The 20,124-nt window shown below is 41.5% G+C and overlaps 1 protein-coding gene across 1 annotated transcript in view; it reads right to left on the bottom strand.

Annotated features, from left to right (window-relative positions):
- The window catches only part of hmgcll1 (3-hydroxymethyl-3-methylglutaryl-CoA lyase like 1), a 37,342-nt gene extending 17,454 nt beyond the window's left edge, over window positions 1-19,888 (bottom strand). Inside the window, exons 1-7 of the mRNA XM_079635767.1 lie at window positions 19,707-19,888; window positions 14,759-14,836; window positions 13,041-13,148; window positions 12,805-12,900; window positions 12,361-12,509; window positions 10,051-10,114; window positions 9,550-9,738 (exon numbers count right to left, since the gene is read on the bottom strand). Coding sequence (XP_079491893.1) covers window positions 9,550-9,738; window positions 10,051-10,114; window positions 12,361-12,509; window positions 12,805-12,900; window positions 13,041-13,148; window positions 14,759-14,836; window positions 19,707-19,802 — 780 coding nt within the window. The 5' untranslated portion in view covers window positions 19,803-19,888. The remainder of the gene's footprint in view (window positions 1-9,549; window positions 9,739-10,050; window positions 10,115-12,360; window positions 12,510-12,804; window positions 12,901-13,040; window positions 13,149-14,758; window positions 14,837-19,706) is intronic.
- Window positions 19,889-20,124: the final 236 nt, after the last annotated feature.

Raw genomic sequence — 20,124 nt, 5'->3', positions numbered from 1 at the left:
ATTAGCCTGTAATCTCTATAATACTGTACACAAATATTGTATAATTGGTTCTTGCAGAAGCCCAAACGTGCAGCGTAACACGAGAATAAATCTCATTGGTTCTTGCTGAAGCTCAAACGTGCTGCGTAACACGAGAATAAATCTCATTGGCTCTTGCTGAAGCTCAAATGTGCTGCGTAACACAAGACTGAATCTCATTGGTTCTCGCTGAAGCTCAAACGTGCTGCGTAACACAAGACTAAATCTCATTGGTTCTTGCTGAAGCTCAAACGTGCTGCGTAACACGAGAATGAACCTCATTGGCTCTTGCTGAAGCTCAAATGTGCTGCGTAACACAAGACTAAATCTCATTGGTTCTTGCTGAAGCTCAAACGTGCTGCGTAACACAAGACTAAATCTCATTGGTTCTTGCTGAAGCTCAAACGTGCTGCGTAACACGAGAATGAACCTCATTGGCTCTTGCTGAAGCTTAAAGGTGCTGCGTAACACGAGAATGAACCTCATTGGCTCTTGCTGAAGCTCAAACGTGCTGCGTAACACAAGAATGAACCTCATTGGCTCTTGCTGAAGCTCAAATGTGCTGCGTAACACAAGACTGAATCTCATTGGTTCTTGCTGAAGCTCAAACGTGCTGCGTAACACAAGACTAAATCTCATTGGTTCTTGCTGAAGCTCAAACGTGCTGCGTAACACAAGAATGAACCTCATTGGCTCTTACAGAAGCTCAAACGTGCTGCGTAACACAAGAATGAACCTCATTGGCTCTTGCTGAAGCTCAAATGTGCTGCGTAACACGAGAATGAATCTCATTGGCTCTTTCTGAAGCTCAAACGTGATGCGTAACATGATAATGAACCTCATTGGTTCTTGCTGAAGCTTAAATGTGCTGCGTAACACGAGAATGAACCTCATTGGCTCTTGCTGAAAGTCAAACGTGCAGCGTAACACAAGACTGAATCTCATTGGTTCTTGCTGAAGCTCAAGCGTGCTGCGTAACACAAGACTGAATTTCATTGGCTCTTGCTGAAGCTCAAACGTGCTGCGTAAAACAAGACTGGATCTCATTGGTTCTTGCTGAAGCTCAAACGTGCTGCGTAATACAAGAATGAATCTCATTGGTTGAATTAACAACCAATGAACCTCAACATGAGAATGAACCTCATTGGTTCTTGCAGAAGCTCAAACGTGCTGCCTAACACAAGAATGAACCTCATTGGCTCTTGCTGAAGCTCAAACGTGCTGCGTAACACAAGAATGAACCTCATTGGTTCTTACAGAAGCTCAAACGTGCTGCCTAACACAAGAATGAACCTCATTGGTTCTTACAGAAGCTCAAACGTGCTGCGTAACACAAGAATGAACCTCATTGGCTCTTGCTGAAGCTCAAACGTGCTGCGTAACACAAGAATGAACCTCATTGGTTCTTGCTGAAGTTCAAACGTGCTGCGTAACACAAGAATGAACCTCATTGGCTCTTGCTGAACCTCAAACGTGCTGCGTAACACAAGAATGAACCTCATTGGTTCTTACAGAAGCTCAAACGTGCTGCCTAACACAAGAATGAACCTCATTGGTTCTTACAGAAGCTCAAACGTGCTGCGTAACACAAGAATGAACCTCATTGGCTCTTGCTGAAGCTCAAACGTGCTGCGTAACACAAGAATGAACCTCATTGGCTCTTGCAGAAGCTCAAACGTGCTGCGTAACACAAGAATGAACCTCATTGGCTCTTGCTGAAGCTCAAACGTGCTGCGTGACACAAGAATGAACCTCATTGGCTCTTGCTGAAGCTCAAACGTGCTGCATAACACAAGACTGAATCTCATTGGTTCTTGCTGAAACTCTTCCTTTTGTGGTTTAAAGATGAACAAAAGTCTTACGGGTTTGGAATGACATGATGATGAGTAAATGAGTAAAAATGACAGAATTTTTATTTTCATGGGTGAACTAACCCTTTAAAGCAGCACTAGGTTACTTTTCTTTTTTTTGCTCTCGGGGTCCCCCTACAGTTGGGAAACAGTATTGTCCTCTACTACTGTCGTAAACTCTGTCATCCTACATGCACGTGCATTTGTTGACAACCATGATAGCCCTGAACACTGTAGGAGGAGTTCACATGAAGGTGCTCTGCTTGCGTCGCGTGTGAAATGTCTTCATCCAGGTACAGTGGCATATATTTCAGCATGTCATGATATGAATATAATTTCATGGGTTTTTTTTTTTTTTTTCAAACGACAAATGATCGCGATGCTCACGTTTACAAGCCAGCGTCATTATAGTAGCCTAGTCTATTGGTTACCGTTTTACTGAATCTATATAATACTTCAATGCAATGTTTGAGTGGTAGATATAATAACCATATATCGTCAATATTATAATATCAAGCTACCATAGATGATTCTGCAAATTTTACAAATCGATTTGCAAATAAACAAATATCACAGACATGTTAGGTATCCTAAAATATTATTTTGTACATCTTATATATTTACTTGCAAGAATGTAGCCCCTATCAAACGTGTACACGCCCTTTAGACATAGGCTTTCATTTGATATTTGAACGTCCGCATCGGTCGAGCATAGGGTTGCCACCTTTGATTTGTGAAAAACCGGGACATTCAGATTATTATTATTTTTTGGGGTCTGAGTCTGAGTTGTAGGTTGTAAATAGTATTTTCTTTGACACTGGTGGCTCATCCGACTTTGTTGTGTTATCCTCATAGACAGTGGTTATCCTCCTCGTCCGTCTCTCTCCCCATTTCACACAATAGATGTAAATAGACAGTTTTTAAAAAGCTAGCAACTAAACTCACACTGTATCATCTTGGATGTGTGTTGATGCGCGCGCGCGACCGACCGACAGCACAGGCAGTTGCTAGGCGATAAGTTGAGCTTCTAATCAAATAAAAGTAAACGCCTGGCATTGGCCAATCCACGGTTTTACCCATTTTTACCATGGTTTTTACCCGTTTACGGACACAGGATTGGATGTACTGTACACAACTATGAAGAAAACACAGTAGCGGTAGACGGAAACAGTTTAATTTGAAACCAGGAAATTCTACTTTAGAAGTAGCAGCTAACGTATATTTTCACAAAAAAACGGGACAATTCGTGTCCCGGCGAAAGAATATGAATTTTCTGGGACTGTCGCTCAAAAAAGAGAATAATCCCTGGAAAACATCGGGCACCCCTCCTCCTCCTTCAGCTCACGCCAGCGAGGAAACGCTGGCCCAATGTTGATCCTCGTTCTGCCTTTAATACGATCACTTTCTCGTTTCCTCTTGTTGCTTTCCTCCGACAAAACCTTTGCTTTCTTGCTTTTCTGTGCTGCTTTGGCCATGACTATAACATTTGGCAAACAAACGCTAGTTTGGCTCGCACGTCCGATTTTAAGGAAGTGGGGGTGGTGGTGGAAGTGACGTATATGCCGTAAAGCAGTCGAATTTTGTAGTTCTCTTTGTTCGCCGGTTACTACCCGAAACCCGAAGTTTAAAAGTACGATTAAAAACGCTACAGACCCCGTCAGGCTATGGCAGACGTGTCATTCAACCTATTGTAAGTCGATGTACCATCACAAGAGACTTGGAAATATATTATTAAGGTTGAAAAGTTACCTGGTGCTGCTTTAAAGATACAATATGTAAATTTTTTCACCACTAGGTTTCGCTAACCTCTTACATTAACAAAGGCGTAGGATGATGACGCAACATTTCCTGCGTAATTATGGAACGTTTGTCAAGCCGATAGATTTAATAATGTTTATGGATGAGTGAATACATTGATGTTTTTAACATGAGTGTGGTGTGAAGCAGAGGGCGATTGCTAATGAGAGACAGATATCAGCGCCACACGTGAGAACCCGCCGATATAAAGGAATAAGGACATTTCATTCTACCGAACCACACACAAGTGCTGAATTACTACTCACACAGGACAGTTTATTAGACCAATGAAACATGTGAGGTAACACAGCGCTGTCTCACTCGCTCTACACGATCACACTAAACTGCATCTGAGTGTGTTGATATAGTTATAATGTTATTCTGTGTGTTAGTTTGTCTGTATGAGACAGAGATGGGGACTCGAGTTGGAGACTCGGACTCGAGTGCGACTTAAGTCGCATACACAGTGACTTCAGACTCGACTTGAGACTCGTCCTCGAAAGACTTCAGACTCGACTCGGACTCGAGCTGTGGGACTCATGAACATTGTTTTTTTTTAGGAAACTTCTGATGAGCTCGCTGTTATTCCCCTCCTTCCGTTATCTATAACCTGCCTACATAACACTATATCTGCTGCGCGCGGCCACACATGAGAGGACAACAAACATCGACTGCACCGGCCGTTGCTGTGCCATTCATCGTAAGCTTGGGTTTAAAAACTTTCACCTCAAACAGAAGGCACAAATCCTTTCTTTAAAGTAAATTTCGTTTTGTATTAATTGTATCTTAATTTTAATTAATGTTTCATCAACCAGTTGCCTGGATTTAATAAATAAGAAGTAAATATAGCAGACAATAGATAATTACGACACGGAGGCGCCTGCGCGTGAACTGGAGCGCATCTCATAAATTAACCGAAACTCAGCGTAGGCTATAAGGTAGCCTAGTCTACTTCACAGACCTGAAAAATATATCTATATTGAAATGTTTACTTTTAAACAGAACAATTCAAAACGAAAGAAAACAGACTGCTCTCTGCTTATAGGCTAATCCAGCCTATTTCTCTCTGGCGCATTCACTACTGCGAAGATCGCGAGTCAGCATCGTCAACTTCATCTTTATTAATAAACAATTAAAATGTATCCTTGCTATATTTGACATATTCATAAGCATTGCTTTTGCTGGTTCTTTGACAGCTTTTAGGTGCTTTATCGGCAGCGCCGCCGCCGAACGCGTCACCACCGCATGATTGCGTGATGAAAATATGATGAAAAACATCTAAATATAGCCTAACTGCTTAGAAAGAAAACACAGAACAAATAGAGTAGCCTAATGCGCACACGTCCATTTCGGGAATGTACAGTCTGCTTCATGCCATCATCACCCATTAGCCGCTTTTCCACTGGCCAGAGCGAGCACAGAGGCCGAAACTCCCGTAAAAAATAAATCGCTACAAATATAGCAGACGCTGCCATTTAGTCTTTATTTAAAAACCACGAACAGGTAACTTAGCCTACTTGCATTTTTCATTTGTTAATGTCTCGCGGTCTTTTATTTATTTATTTTTACTAAAAGTGTGTTGTAACTCAAGCGTTACTGAACATGTAATAAGTAAAATATTATTGAAAATTGATTAGTAATGCCTTACACTAATGCGTTACAGCAAAAAGTAATATGTTACTGTAATGCATTACTTTTGTAACGCGTTACTCCCAAAACTGCATATTACTTTGATCCTTATATATAGCTATGCAGTGTTCTAAGCAGCCTGGATGGGTCGCTGTACGTGATGCAACACTTATTTAACCAAAAGAGACTTGAGACTTGACTTGGACTCTAGCTCAAAGACTTGAGACTTGACTTGGACTCTAGCTCAAAGACTTGAGACTTGACTTGGACTCTAGCTCAAAGACTTGAGACTTGACTTGGACTCTAGCTCAAAGACTTGAGACTTGACTTGGACTCTAGCTCAAAGACTTGAGACTTGACTTGGACTCTAGCTCAAAGACTTGAGACTTGACTTGGGCTCTAGCTCAAAGACTTGAGACTTGACTTGGACTCTACCTCAAAGACTTGAGACTTGACTTGGACTCTAGCTCAAATACTTGAGACTTGACTTGGACTCTAGCTCAAAGACTTGAGACTTGACTTGGACTCTACCTCAAAGACTTGAGACTTGACTTGGACTCTAGCTCAAAGACTTGAGACTTGACTTGGACTCTACCTCAAAGACTTGAGACTTGACTTGGACTCTAGCTCAAATACTTGAGACTTGACTTGGACTCTAGCTCAAAGACTTGAGACTTGACTTGGACTCTAGCTCAAAGACTTGAGACTTGACTTGGACTCTAGCTCAAAGACTTGAGACTTGACTTGGACTCTAGCTCAAAGACTTGAGACTTGACTTGGGCTCTAGCTCAAAGACTTGAGACTTGACTTGGACTCTACCTCAAAGACTTGAGACTTGACTTGGACTCTAGCTCAAATACTTGAGACTTGACTTGGACTCTAGCTCAAAGACTTGAGACTTGACTTGGACTCTAGCTCAAAGACTTGAGACTTGACTTGGACTCTACCTCAAAGACTTGAGACTTGACTTGGACTCTACCTCAAAGGCTTGAGACTTGACTTGGACTCTTAGCTCAAAGACTTGAGACTTGACTTGGACTCTACCTCAAATACTTGAGACTTGACTTGGACTCTAGCTCAAAGACTTGAGACTTGACTTGGACTCTAGCTCAAATACTTGAGACTTGACTTGGACTCTAGCTCAAAGACTTGAGACTTGACTTGGACTCTACCTCAAAGACTTGAGACTTGACTTGGACTCTACCTCAAAGACTTGAGACTTGACTTGGACTCTTAGCTCAAAGACTTGAGACTTGACTTGGACTCTAGCTCAAAGACTTGAGACTTGACTTGGACTCTACCTCAAAGACTTGAGACTTGACTTGGACTCTTAGCTCAGAGACTTGAGACTTGACTTGGACTCTAGCTCAGAGACTTGTGAGCATCTCTGGTATGAGACTAGCAGTAATCTAGATCAACATTAGTATAACATACAGATCATATTCTAACATTTTATCATGTTGAACTATATAACATTGATTTAGTTTTATGTACATTTGTGATCAACTTTTGGGATATTGTAAGTACACAACTGCAGGAAATATTAATTTTTTGGATATTTTATTACAAAATTCTTACATATTGTACCTTTAAGCTCTAAGGGGGCATATATTTATGATCTATGCAGTTATACAATAGGCTATAGAGAACAAAGACAGCATTAAACTAGAACAGAGTGCCTTGCAGTGTAGTTAACTACTTTTTCAAAAAGAAGTTTGCCTGTGAAACGCCAGTTTTGGGTAGATAGCAAACTACGTCCACATACGTCCAATTTAACATTAAGTAAAAAACTGTTTATTTTATTTTAATAATAATAAAAAAAATTGTTTGAATTCCATTACTAACCTCTTTTCTACAAAATATTCAAGATTAAATTCAAGTTAAAGATAAAGTTAATCAGGTGTGGGTTTCGGAGTGCTATGTGAACTTTGTTTTCAGTCGGTGGGGTTTCATCGCTCATTTTCAGGTCTTTTGAAAAAGGACCCCTGTCATGCCACACAATTCACAGAAAAAAAAAGTGAAGGAAATTCATTGCCATTTCTGTGGCGCACCGACCTCAGTTAGGATTACACCGTTACAGCTGGAAAGAGACGGATAAACAGACAGGCTAAAGGGGTGGGAGTCGAGGATGGAATATACTAGAGCATGGGGTTTTCCTTTTCCCCAGTCTCCCTCTGTTTAGTAGCGAGTGATGAAAGGATAATTTTCCCCTTGCCCTTTAAGCGCAGCATTGTCACAGAGTTCAACGGCCCTAGCGACAGATGAGTTTGAGCCCCCGAGGGCCCCGCTCTAGCCTCCATCTCGTGGGCTTTGTCAAGGGCCAAGCCACTGTCATATGAAACAGACATCTAATAGGTAAGCCTTTGTGTCCACCCCTTCACATCTGCTGACCCGCCCAGCCCCCAAAGAGCATTGGCGTTCTGCGAGGGAAGACAAACTCAGAAAGAGTTCACAAAGGGCCCTGGAGAGCTGATAAAGCCATGCCAGTGTTATTTCTGAATTGCGACCGCGCTCTGTGGTTTAAGGTTCATGAAAATTAAACCACAGGAAGGCATTGTCTCATAAAAGCGTACAGTCGACACATTCAAATACGCCTGGCGGTGTTGTGTAAGCATATTTTGGGTGGTATCTGTTGTTGTTTTCTGTGCTTTTTTAGATGAAAGTACAAAAAAAGTGTTTAATCGCTGATGGTTTTGGAGGGTGTTTCAGTAGTTTTAGTTGTGTTCCCTGGAGTGCTGTGTGTGTATGTGAGGTAAGGTGGTGAGAGACTGTGAACTTGTGGTTCAAGTTTCTTTATTACTTCCCAACTAACGTGGAACGTTCTCAGAACTTTGGCCACCGTGCTGCAAGGTTCTCTATGAACCGGTTAATAGAATGTTTAGTCAATTATACATTCTTTTTTTCCTGAAACATTGCAGTTTTATTTGTTTCAGAATGTTCAGAGAACGTTCAAAAGTAATGTTCACATGTTTGCTAAATTATAAAATTGAATGTTCCCTTAATGTTCGCATTTTTAAAATATTTAAAAAACAGTACGATTTGAACATTCAGAGAACATTCAGAAATAAAGTTTTCCTCATTTATTGGGAACATTAGAACTCATACTTAGAACATACTTTTGTGAGCTGCATAGATCCAAATGCATGCCTTGAGATTTATTTTGTATTTAAGCCTGAAAGTATATGCTCTGTCATAGTTATTTTAAATAGTTGTGATTACACGAGCACTGCACGAGTACACAAAGGCAGATGTGAATGTGTTACCAATGCATTGCCATTCACATACATATTTTGTGATCCTTTCATTTTTGTGGCATTAACAAATGCAGTACTCAGAGGGCAACAGAGTTACCTTCAAATGCCTGTGCTATTAAACTGCATGTTTTATTAGGTAAGTAGTTTTAGCATCCCTTGCGGCAAACCGGCAACATTAATATTGCAATGTGTACATTGTCAAACTGACAATAGAAGAAAACATTATATGCTGTTTCCTTCTATATTGCCCATGGCGTGTTGATAATGTTATGTGTGATTGTGTTGCATTATGAATTTTGTTTAAACTGCAACAAAAACTTGTGTTCAAAACTTGCATAGCAGGATATATATGCATTCAAAGTCTGATAACATATGCTGTTTTATTGTGATAGATGACTACACAGGTGACATACAGTCAAACCAAAAATTATTCAGACACCAGATATAATTTTTGATATTTGTTTACTAGTGTGTGCAGGACACTATAGATCATTTATGTAAGTGAGGATAGCGAAATAAAGTAAACTGTGACATAGTATAACCAAATATTCTTCATACAGTGACTACCAGTAAAACTTAGAAAAAATTGGGACCAAAAATGATTCAGACACTTTGACCTGACCATGTGTTTTTTCTTTAATTGCTAATGCTCTTTTTACACACAGACTGAACAAAATGAAGCATTGATTGGTCACTGGTTGAGCTAAACTGGTATTATCTAATTGTGTAGTTAAATTTAACAGCTGACAGATATTCAACATAATTCATGTGTGAGACAGTCTAACAGAAGGATGGACATATCAACTGATTTGATAACTCTGAGTTCCTGTCATATTGTATTACCATATAGCCAATAAACTGTGATAATGTGAGAAATGTTGAAGGTGTTTGAAAACATTTTTGTTTGACTGTATATGATGTTTTTGTTTTTACAACATCCCCTTCTCCCAAAACCCTTGTGCATGTATGAACAAGGTACCTCCTGACTGTGAGCGCCTCACCTGCAGAGCAATGAGAATGTTGGGCAGCGCTTGACCGTAAGTGTCGTGGCAGTGCACCGCCAGTGCGCCGACGGGAACCTCTGTCAACACATCGCTCAGCATCTTGGCCATGGACCCTGCGGTTCCTACGCCAATGGTGTCCCCCAGGGATACCTCATAACAGCCCAGCTCAAACAACCGCTTTGCCACCTGGGCCGGAACAGAGGAAAGCCATGAAAACACTATCCCCTCTGGAAATATAAACAAGATGAAGGCCTGCACACAGAGAGCTCATTCTGAGCGGTAGAAAAGCACTGCCGTGTTTCAAGCGTCATGCAGGGTTTTTAGCAAACATCGTAATAAGGGCCTTGTGGGACTATGAAAATTGTGGGAAGAAAAAAATATGCAGAAAGCTCAACACCCAGTGAGATTTATCACATGTACTGGAAGGCCCATTTATTTTGCTTCGGCCTGTTATACACTGAACAATGCTATTCGGACTGAACGATGCAACGTCAATACCTTTGTGACTTGTGACGGTTTTACTTGTCCCTCATACGGACAGCCGAGAGCACAGGAAACGTACCTGGAAAGAAGAGAAGGAACTGTGAGAGGTGAAGTTCAGGATTTGTAGGATATATAGCTTTGTGCTTTTGTGCTTTGACAGTACAAACAGTCATGCAACATAGGGGAAATACCGCCAAGTGCTGTTTCACTGCAACCACAAGCAGAACAGGCCAGAACTGCTCTTGCAACGGATTACATCTATCACGGAATAAAACAAAATGTTCAGCAGCAGGCTAAACATATGGTCGGTGCCAAACGGTTGTGACAAATAGTACCAATAGTGTTGACAGTAGGAATGAGAAATGGTGGAGAGCAACGTACAAGCTATATGTGCTTTCCATATGTGACGGAAACATGTTCTGCTAGAAACAGTGAACAAATAAGTGAAAAGTTGAAAATGTTTCTCTTGGGCTTGTGGTCGTCAGACGATACTTCTGTGTGCTACCAGGATTTCCGTGGAGTCTCTTCTTGAACATTAGGCGTTGAGTCACATTTGCCAAAATGACTTCGTCAGACTGATTTGACTGCTCTCCGTCGTTTTTGTTTTTTTATCCTGTAAAAAGCAGAGACTAAAACTCTGCACACATCTGGACTTGTACTTGTAACTGATACAAAGCACCACACTGCATGCACATCTGGAACTTGAATTATTTACTCATTAATTCTGGAATAATTTCATGCTGCTCCGGTGCCCCATCTCAAAACCTCAAAGGAGAACAGTCCAAAAATATAAGTACAACAATAAAAGAAACCGCTGGTTAAACCAAAGGAACTTGCTTATATAACGAATGGCTCCTGAAAATGCCTGTACTCCAGTAGTTATTCAGCTCAGAGACAATCAACTGTATCAAGTGTCTTACTCTGTGTCATTATATTTTAGCTTAATTTATGAAGCATTCAGTTACTAATAGGAATTATGATTTTTCAGGAAAATCTGGAAGATCCAGCAAAGCAGCATCCCATGCCAAACATACCTTATGATGGTGACTAGCAGTGCTGGATAGTGCAGAGATAGTCAATTCGGTTTTTAGCTGTTACATTATCCCTTACTGATTATGAGTTTACAGTCTAACATTACTTTACCAGTCCAGATCATTATTTGCTTTGAGTAACTATAATCTACAACACTATCCTTTCTTCCAGTCAACAAGTTTCTGCATTGGCTTTTGTATCATTGGCAGATTGTTGGCCTGATTCTCATTTAAAATTAGCGTTAAAGTGCATGTAATGAACACTGGCGTAGTCCTCAATGGAAATACTGGGTCTACGAAGAAACCCCAACATACATGTCTTCCTGTTTGGTTGCTGAAATGGCTTCTGCGGTTGTGTAGTATAAAGCAGAAGATGTTTTTCCTGCTCACCAAAGATGAATTTCCAGAAACTGCTCATATAAACAAATGTTTTCTCCTGTCTTAGTTAAGTAGTGTCTCCTCCCCTGTGGAATACAGTGGTGGCAGCGTATGGACAGACTCTGAAAGAAATCTGCCGAAAACTTTACTTCTGCATCTCTTACACTCTCATTTATTAAAATTTCTGGAAACTTTGATTATGCTCTATAGGAATTATCTGGCGAATGTTTCATCTGTGCCCCCAGATATTCCCCTAAAATCAGAATGCGATCAATGCCGTTTTAGTCTGCTCATGATTAGTCCCAAGATAGGATGAAATCTGAAATAGATGTTTAAGTCCTCAGGTGTCTTTAATTTATAGCAAAACATCTAGCATTAATTCATTCTCAAACAGATTCATTAAAAGTAGTTATTACTCCACCACATGCGTGACATCATTAACCAACGTGGTTGAACGACCACTTTGCGACAATATGGTTTCAGGAAACAGTCGTGCTAGGTGATTTCTTCAATGATGCATCGTACTTTAGGGGCTTTTGCACCGGAGGAACCTTTTCATAGTTCCTATAACTATTGGCGGAAGTACCCGGATGTCGGCATGTTCGCACTGCAGGAACTAGGAAAGATTTTGGTTCTAGGAACTCTTTTGGAGGAACTAATTTAGCTTCTACTTCAGAGTCGGTCTAAACCAGCACTACAGGAACTATCCGTGACATTAGTGTTCCTATGGGAACCATTAGTTCTCGGGAACCACCGAACTATCCGATGCGAAAGCACCTTACGGTAGTGAAGCAGCGAGTTATGTCGTTGTACGGGAAACACACCTATGATTTGCTTTCGATATTAGTGTCAAAGTGGAAGTGCACATAATGAGCACTGGCCTAAATAGAAGGAAGCTGGTGTCCACTGAACACACCCGCGCACTGGAATGCCTTCTTGTTTGGCTGCAGAGATGACCTGCTCGAACCTCTGCAGACTCTCCTCTATAGAGCAGTTGATGTTCTTCCAGCTAAAAGTCTCCGAGGCAGAACCAAACACTGCCACTTCAGTAGCTCCTGCTGCAACCTTTAACAGGAAACATTTAATCAAGTCTGTGCTTATAGATGTTGGCTTGTGAGTACAACTTGCTTGATTAGCAAGGAAAGCAATTAACAGAAATGGGCTAAACATTTACAAATAAATGCTACAAGATGCAAAGGTTGCTCACTTATGTAAGGTAAAGGGGCAGTGGACGCGTAGGCAGAGCGCATGCATAAATAAAGTGGTTTATTATACACAGAAAACATCATTGACTTGGCATGGAAGGTAAATTGGAAATGACACTTGTAAATAAATGTAAATGATGCAAATATTTACTTACAGCTGCCTGGAAGCCCTGAATATTGGGAGTCAGAACCGGGTATCTTACGTCAGGAGATCTTTTAATCCCTTTCAACACTGCACTGTGGTCTGCCATCTGAAAAACAAACCCACAAGAAATTATGCTCAAACTTTATCCCACAAATGCAGACTCGAATACTAAACCCAGTGCTTTTGTGCGGATAGAAAAGCCAAAATGCCAGCACGGTCCCGAGGATCACAATTGCACCTTATTACCTGAGCAACCCACTTTGAAGACACAAAGCTAGTGGCTTCGATGACAGGCAGACCGGTCTGAGAGAGCATGTCTATCAGCTGGATTTTGACTTCTGTCGGCACTATTTCCTGCAGAAACACAATGGCACAAAAGTGTTGGGTTTCTATGAACACATTCAGGGTGCGTGCACATCTGTGAGCCACAACAGCACCACACTGTTGAGATGAATAATTGATTTGCCACTATTACTGAATGAACGTTTTCCTGAGAATATATACAATAAGACAGTACCTACTAAACTCAAACCAGGCTCAGTGGAAAAACATGCCTGTGGCAACATTTCTGAAAAACTATACTTCATTGCTCCATGCCCATTCACAACACTTTCACAGTGAAATGTCCAGTGAGTGATGCCATAAGCATGTTCCTTACAAGTGCACATACAAATTTAGTATGTTGGTTTTTGTACCATTCACAGCAGTTTAATTAAATTAAATGTTAATGCTTTATCGCATTTAAAAAGAGATAAACTACATTAAACCCTACACGCTTAAAAATAAAAGTTCTATATTTACGTCCATGGTTCCCAGTGTTGGCGGTATCGCATTACAAGTAACTTGAGTCACTTAATCAGATTACTTTTTTCAAGTAACTAGTAAAGTAACGCATTACTTTTATATTTACAACAAAATATCTTGAGTTACAATACGTTTTCAAATAAGTAACGCAAGTTACTTTGTTTTCCCATGTAGGCTATAGACTGACAGCTCTTCTGTCCCAATGTTGAGAGGATCGTGAGTAAGTACAGAGGCGTTGTGTGAGAACATGATTGATATTGTAGTTTAGACTAAATGAGAGCTGGCATTTACTCATCTCACTTGCAAAAAAAATAAAAATCAGTATTACTCAAAATGAATAAAAACAAAAGATGTTTTAAAGATGAGTCAGAATAAAACATGTAATTAATGAGCTATCTGGTGGAAGTACATCATGTTTCCTCTGAGAATTGGGTAAGAGACAAATGTAAATGACTTAATTGGGGAACTTGAGAGATGAAACCATGCTGATGATCTGGGTCTGTGGTGGAGTAGAGTTTGATGTGTAATTAAACTTGAGGTTATGTGCGACTGGATTGATTCCATTCCTAGAGCTCCCGAACAAATGGGATTTTGGGGTGCGGACTGATGAGGCAGTGAACCCGAGGTCAGTCCTAGAGCTCTTCCTGTCCAATTTTAGGGGAAAATCGGGTCCATCGGAGACGTCCAATAGATTTCTTAGGTGCGCCGAAAGAACACCACAGACAGTGTAATCACCATGGGAAAATCTCAGAGTAAAACTGGGAGTTGTGAAAAATATGATCACCGGTGTTTTGCCAGATGAGATCTTTTTACTCTTTTCATTCATTTTATAACTGTACCATATATCTCTTTTAATTTATTTTAAAACTGTTATAATTTTCCTTGCTTTAATTTTGTGATTATTTTAATTCCTTTCTGTAAAGCACTTTGAATTGCCATTGCCATATGAAATGTGCTATATACATAAACTTGCCTTGCCTTGCCTCTATGTTTTGTGCTCACCAATGTCTTTATCAAGTGAACCAGGTGTGATTCTCTGTATGACACAACTGCTCAATACATTTATGCCTTTGGGTTTATGTTTCAATTTTTCTTTTATTTGAAAGGAGAATGTTAATAAAACACATGCTGCAAGCGCTTTAGAATTGGGAAATCTCTACCTTCTCATTTTGAAGCCCATCTCTTGGTCCAACCTCCACAATTTTGACATGAAGTGGAAGCTTAGGCAGTTCTGAACACTGTAAATTGAAAAACAATGAGGAAGGAAGGACCATTTAACAATTTCACAGAGCTGTACGGAAAATCTGAGATGTGGATTAAGACACTTCCTTTGTCAAATGGTGCGTTCAACTTCATGTTTTAAATCTGGTCTTCAAATCCTTGCCAGGTCATTTATGACATAATGTGCATTGGACGCAAGCATTTCCTCTCTTTCAATGGTAAAACCAAAGCTTAACCTTTGAATTCGGTGAGTAGCGTTACCAAGGGCCAATGCTGTGTTTATAGAAGATTGGAATGGCTATAAAATCTCAGCCTCTTGATACTGAAACGCTCGCTTTGAGGAACCGCACAGTTTCTTTAGAGCCGAGTTTGATTTAATTGTGCTGTCATGGAGGAGGGAAATGGATGTGTGAAAGGAACGATAAAAAAGTTCTTTGTAAGAAGTTTCTGACAGTGTGCACTGGGTAGGCCGAGGAGAAGCGATGAGGTTTGTCCCGTTATCACCCCAGGCCTGCAGTTAGGACAGCCTATTAAATTCACTCATAAATCAAACTCGCTCTCTTTTAACTCGCCGCTCAAGCCAGAAATACAGGCTCCACTAGAATCAAGCTTTGTCTTCTTATCAACTAAATAAATTAGACCAAGAAACTTTAGCTGTCTTTTGTATTTTTAAAACATTTCTGATCTGCGTTTTCAAGAGGAACTTTCAAGCCATTAAAAAATGAAAAAATCTGAAAAAAAGTAAAATGACCGTAATGGTTATATTGGTCTAATCGAAAATCATGGTTTCTGGTTTAAACCCGTTTTGTTCAGTTTGAATTTTAAAAAAAATACAAACTCCCTGTTTCTCCTGTTTTTGACACCGTGTGCAGAACATATACTGGCTAGACTATACATAATATTTTAGTTTGTTTATTTAATTATTGTTTTTTGTTAGTACATAAAAGAAAATATGATGCATAATAAAAAAGACATCACAATAAACATTAAGGTCTTTCGAAGAGAATATTCCTGTCTTTATCTCTAGATAGTGCACCAAATCAATCATTGATAACAAATTGATTTTAGTTTTATCTATTTGAAAATTCTACTTCCATATTATAGCTAATTTATCTTTTGTTTATGGTGAAATTACGTTGAAAAAGTATAATGTAAATCTGATTAATATAAGTACTCACTGAAACTGTAGTTCCCTTTCGTAGTCACTACGAGTTACGTCAGTGACGACAAATGTGGTTTCGCTTAGAAAGCCTGTCATCTTTGAGAATTTCAAACGAGCCAATGGCAAAGAAATGCCATGGGTCTGCGAAATTTGCATAGAGTAACTCCGCCTTACCTCGTGGGTATATAAGGAAGTACGCAGGCAACATGCAGATATGTTTTCGCTTCGGAGCCAAGTATATTCTTCACTCCACAAGCCATATCTCTTTTCTCGGTATGGAAATCGACTCGGTCGCCATGTGCGCCCAGCTTACGAGCGAGCGCGCGCAGTCACTGCTGACTTGCCTGAGACAATTCGAGGGCAAGAGTGTGGTTCCACTGAAACTATTTCAGAGGCTCCTGGGGCATATGGCGTCCGCAGCCGCAGCAACTCCGAGTACCAGTTAGTCCGGCCTGCTGTCAGACCTTCACCCCCTGGATGAACCTCAGCTTTCTACGGGCCGGAGTGCCCTTAGAACGAGTTTCCAGGCATGTTGTTGTCTCAAAAGATACCTCCACCACGGGCTGGGGCGCCATGTGCAATGGACATGCTGCCGTGGGCTACTGAACAGGAGCCTGAATAGCGCCTTTGGCATGTCAATTGCCTCGAGTTGCTGGCTGTATGTCTCAGTCTGCACCACTTCCATGCGTTGCTCAAGAACCAGCACATACTAGTCCGATCAGACAATACCGCTACAGTAGCGTACATCAACCGACAAGGTGGTCTACACTCCCGCCGTATGTCGCAACTTGCCCGCCACCTCCTCCTATAGAGTCAGAAGCATCTGAGGTCCCTTCGAGCCATTTATATCTGAGGAAGGACCTCCTTTCTGAGGGACGGGGCACCCTTGGCAACCTCGTCCCGATCTTTTGAACCACCACGAGGCAGGTTTGAAAACCCTACCATCACTTCCGCTAGAGCATAGTCCACGAGACATACCTACGCGTTGAAGTGGAACCACTTTGCCAACTGGTGCTCTTCCGAGAAGACCCCAGAAATTGCCCGATCAGTGTCGTGCTTTCCTTCATGCAAGAAGGATTGGAGCGAAGGCTGTCTCCCTCCACCCTGAAGGTGTATGTTGCCACTATCGCCGCACATCACAATGCAGTCGAAGGTAAGTCCGTGGGAAAGCACGACCTGGCCATCAGTTTCCTGAGAGGAGCGAGGAGACTGAATCCTCTTCGCCCTCCTCTCGTTCCCTCTTGTGACCTCTCAGTGGTTTTAACTGCCCTTACAAAGTGGCAGGACAAAGTTTAACTGCCCCTCTCCCTTTGAGCCTCTGCAATCAGTGGAGCTTAAGTCCCTGTTAATTAAGACAGCGCTTCCGGTTGCATTGGCCTCCATCAAGAGGGTAGGGGACTTGCAGGCATTTTTTCATTGACGAAGCGTGCCTGGAATTCACGTGATCCTGAGACCCCGGCCTGGAAATGTGCCCAAGGTTCCCACCACTACCTTTCGAGACCAGGTGATGAACCTGCAAGTGCTGCCCCTGGAGAAGGCAGACCCAGCCTTGGTATTGCTCTGTCCAGTACTCGCCCTCCGTGCTTACGTAGACAGAACGCAGTGTTTCAGGACCTCAGACCAGCTCTTTGTCTGTTATGGTGGGAAGCTGAAGGGAAAGGCTCTCTCCAAGCAAAGGTTGTCTCACTGGATAGTGGACGCCATTGCTTTGGCATACCAGCAGCAAGGTCGACCATGCCCCCTTGGTGTGACGGCCCACTCCACCCAGAGTGTGTCTTCCTCTTGGGCTCTCTTGCTAACAGACATCTGCAGAGCTGCAGAATGGGCGACACCCAACACGTTCCCGCAAATCTACAATCTCAGAGTGGAGCCAGTTTCCTCTCATGTACTCGCTTCAACCAGCCGGTACTAGGACCCGCTCAGGTGTCTTCGCTTGCTCGCCATTCCACTCCACGAACTGGATACGTGCGATATTCTCCTCAGGTGAGCCTTACCGAGAAGCCCTGAGTTCCTCCAGCACTGTTGACGTCAACGCCAGAGTTTTGCCACCGGCAGCTTTCGCGATTGGCTAGTTGCCGCCATGTGCATGGTTCCCCCTCTGGGCGACCCCCACATGTGTATTTCCACTGTAAGCCTCTCTGAGCATGTGTCTCGGTAAGCCACCTTGCCACCCCTGGGTTTGAAACATTCCACCATTTCCATATGCAGCCCCCCTCCGGCTCATATATGTATTCCTTAAGGGAATGTTGGGAATTACTTGTAGGGAATTACTTGTTGGTTATTACAAACCTGCGCACAAATATTAAAATGCGCATAACTATAGAATTCATTCTTAATGCGCTCGTGAGCGCCATCAGCGTTTCTCACAGGTTCGCGTTTAAAGTCTGTGTAGAGAGAACGATGTCGTCTTAGTGGTCTAAGTGGTCAAAATCTCTGTTACCTTAAATTATCCGTTTACTACTGTAAAGCCGCTTTGAAACAATCTACATTGTTAAAAGCGCTATATAAATGAAGATGACTTGACTTGACGTCTCCCTGCCACTTCCGCTGGAAACGCCTGAGTTCAGTCTCGGCTCCTCAGCGAAGAAACATATCTGCATGTTGCCTGCGTACTTCCTTATATACCCACGAGATAAGGCAGTGTTATGCTATGCAAATTCCGCAAACCCATGGCATTTCTTTGCCATTGGCTCGTTTTTTAATTCTCGAAGATAAGAGACTTTCTAAGTGAAACCCCATTCGTCGTCACTGACGTAACGTCTTCGTTCCCTACTCAGGTAACGAGGGTTACATACGTAACCGAGACGTTCCCTGTGTGCGTGCGTGTGTGTGTGTGTGTAGACGAGGAAAGGGGGGTACTTGATAATGTTTAATGTTCAATCATGTTGTGATTGCAGCGTTTTCTTAGGCTGAGGACACAAAGAATGTGTTATTGCTGCTTAGTGCTTACTAAACTTAAAATTGTGGACTTTGCAATTAGTATTCTAACACAGTATGTGCTATTGCTTGTAAACAGCCAGCTAGCTAATTGAATTAATGAAATCCTGTGTGGGGACCTTATCAAATCACTTTTAGACTACTTCATTTGATCACCTAACACTAACTTAATTTGATGATGTATAAAGTTATATTAACAAACTATGATTATTTAAATAGTGTAAATCCAACACACTTTTTTTCAACTGTTTAGCCTTTATAAATAATATTTTTACTCAGTATGAATAAAAATGTTGGTCTTTAGGAAAATAAATATATTTTTTATTAATATTGAATCAAAATGTAAGGTTTGAACAAATCTATAAATACAACTTAAGAAAAAAACTATCAAAAATATTTTCTTTTTTTAAAATCCAAAATAAAAATAAATTCAGTGTTTCAATCATGAACCCTGTAAAAGACTTCTCGGTATAGACCTGCCACCTTGTCATTGTACAGAGTAAATGCATAACTTTTGAAGAGGGAAACAATGGCATTTGGCATAAATAACATTGCACCTCCTTGTGGAAAAGCACCATTTTGTAATTTAACACAAGTAAAAAGAAAATTTGAGAGCTCCAGTGGAGATGAAAAGTGAATAAATCTGATATATGCACAAATTATGCATATAATATGTAGTTTTCTGCCTAGCACTGTGTTTCACGAGGGTCAGATCATTTTCAGCTGCTCCTTTACGCGACTCCATTGCTATATTTATAAATCTTGCACATGCAAAAACAGACCCCCACCTTCTCTTCCCACAGGAGCCGTGGCAACCAGGGATGATCCCGCAGGAAAGTCTCATAGCTCAGACAGTGCTTGACCGCTGTGGAAACGTTACCCATCCGGCTAGTACGACACGCTAGCCTAGCGCTGTTCCCGGATGACACCTGTAGAGATCAGAACGCATGTATGCCTTTCAGCATCGCTTCAACGGACTAGGGATGACTCAGCTGTTACCATGCCAACCGCATCCCTGCCTCAGTGATGTCAGGAGGGGGAGGGAAGAAGACGTTACACAGCATTTTGTTGGCTTTCGACTGACAGCTCCATGTGAAGTACGAGCCCCGCTGGGATTCTCGGCTCTACAGTTAGACTAACCACAAGCTGCTTATGTTCCTGCCCTCGGCTCCCCTTCCCAGCGGAAATCTCCAGCTCGAGGGAAAT

Source organism: Phoxinus phoxinus, assembly GCF_949152265.1.
Source record: "Phoxinus phoxinus genome assembly, chromosome: 14".
In the NCBI taxonomy this organism is placed as follows: domain Eukaryota; kingdom Metazoa; phylum Chordata; class Actinopteri; order Cypriniformes; family Leuciscidae; genus Phoxinus; species Phoxinus phoxinus.
The sequence above is the reverse complement of the archived record's forward strand: the minus strand, read 5'-3'. Positions and strand labels throughout refer to the sequence as shown.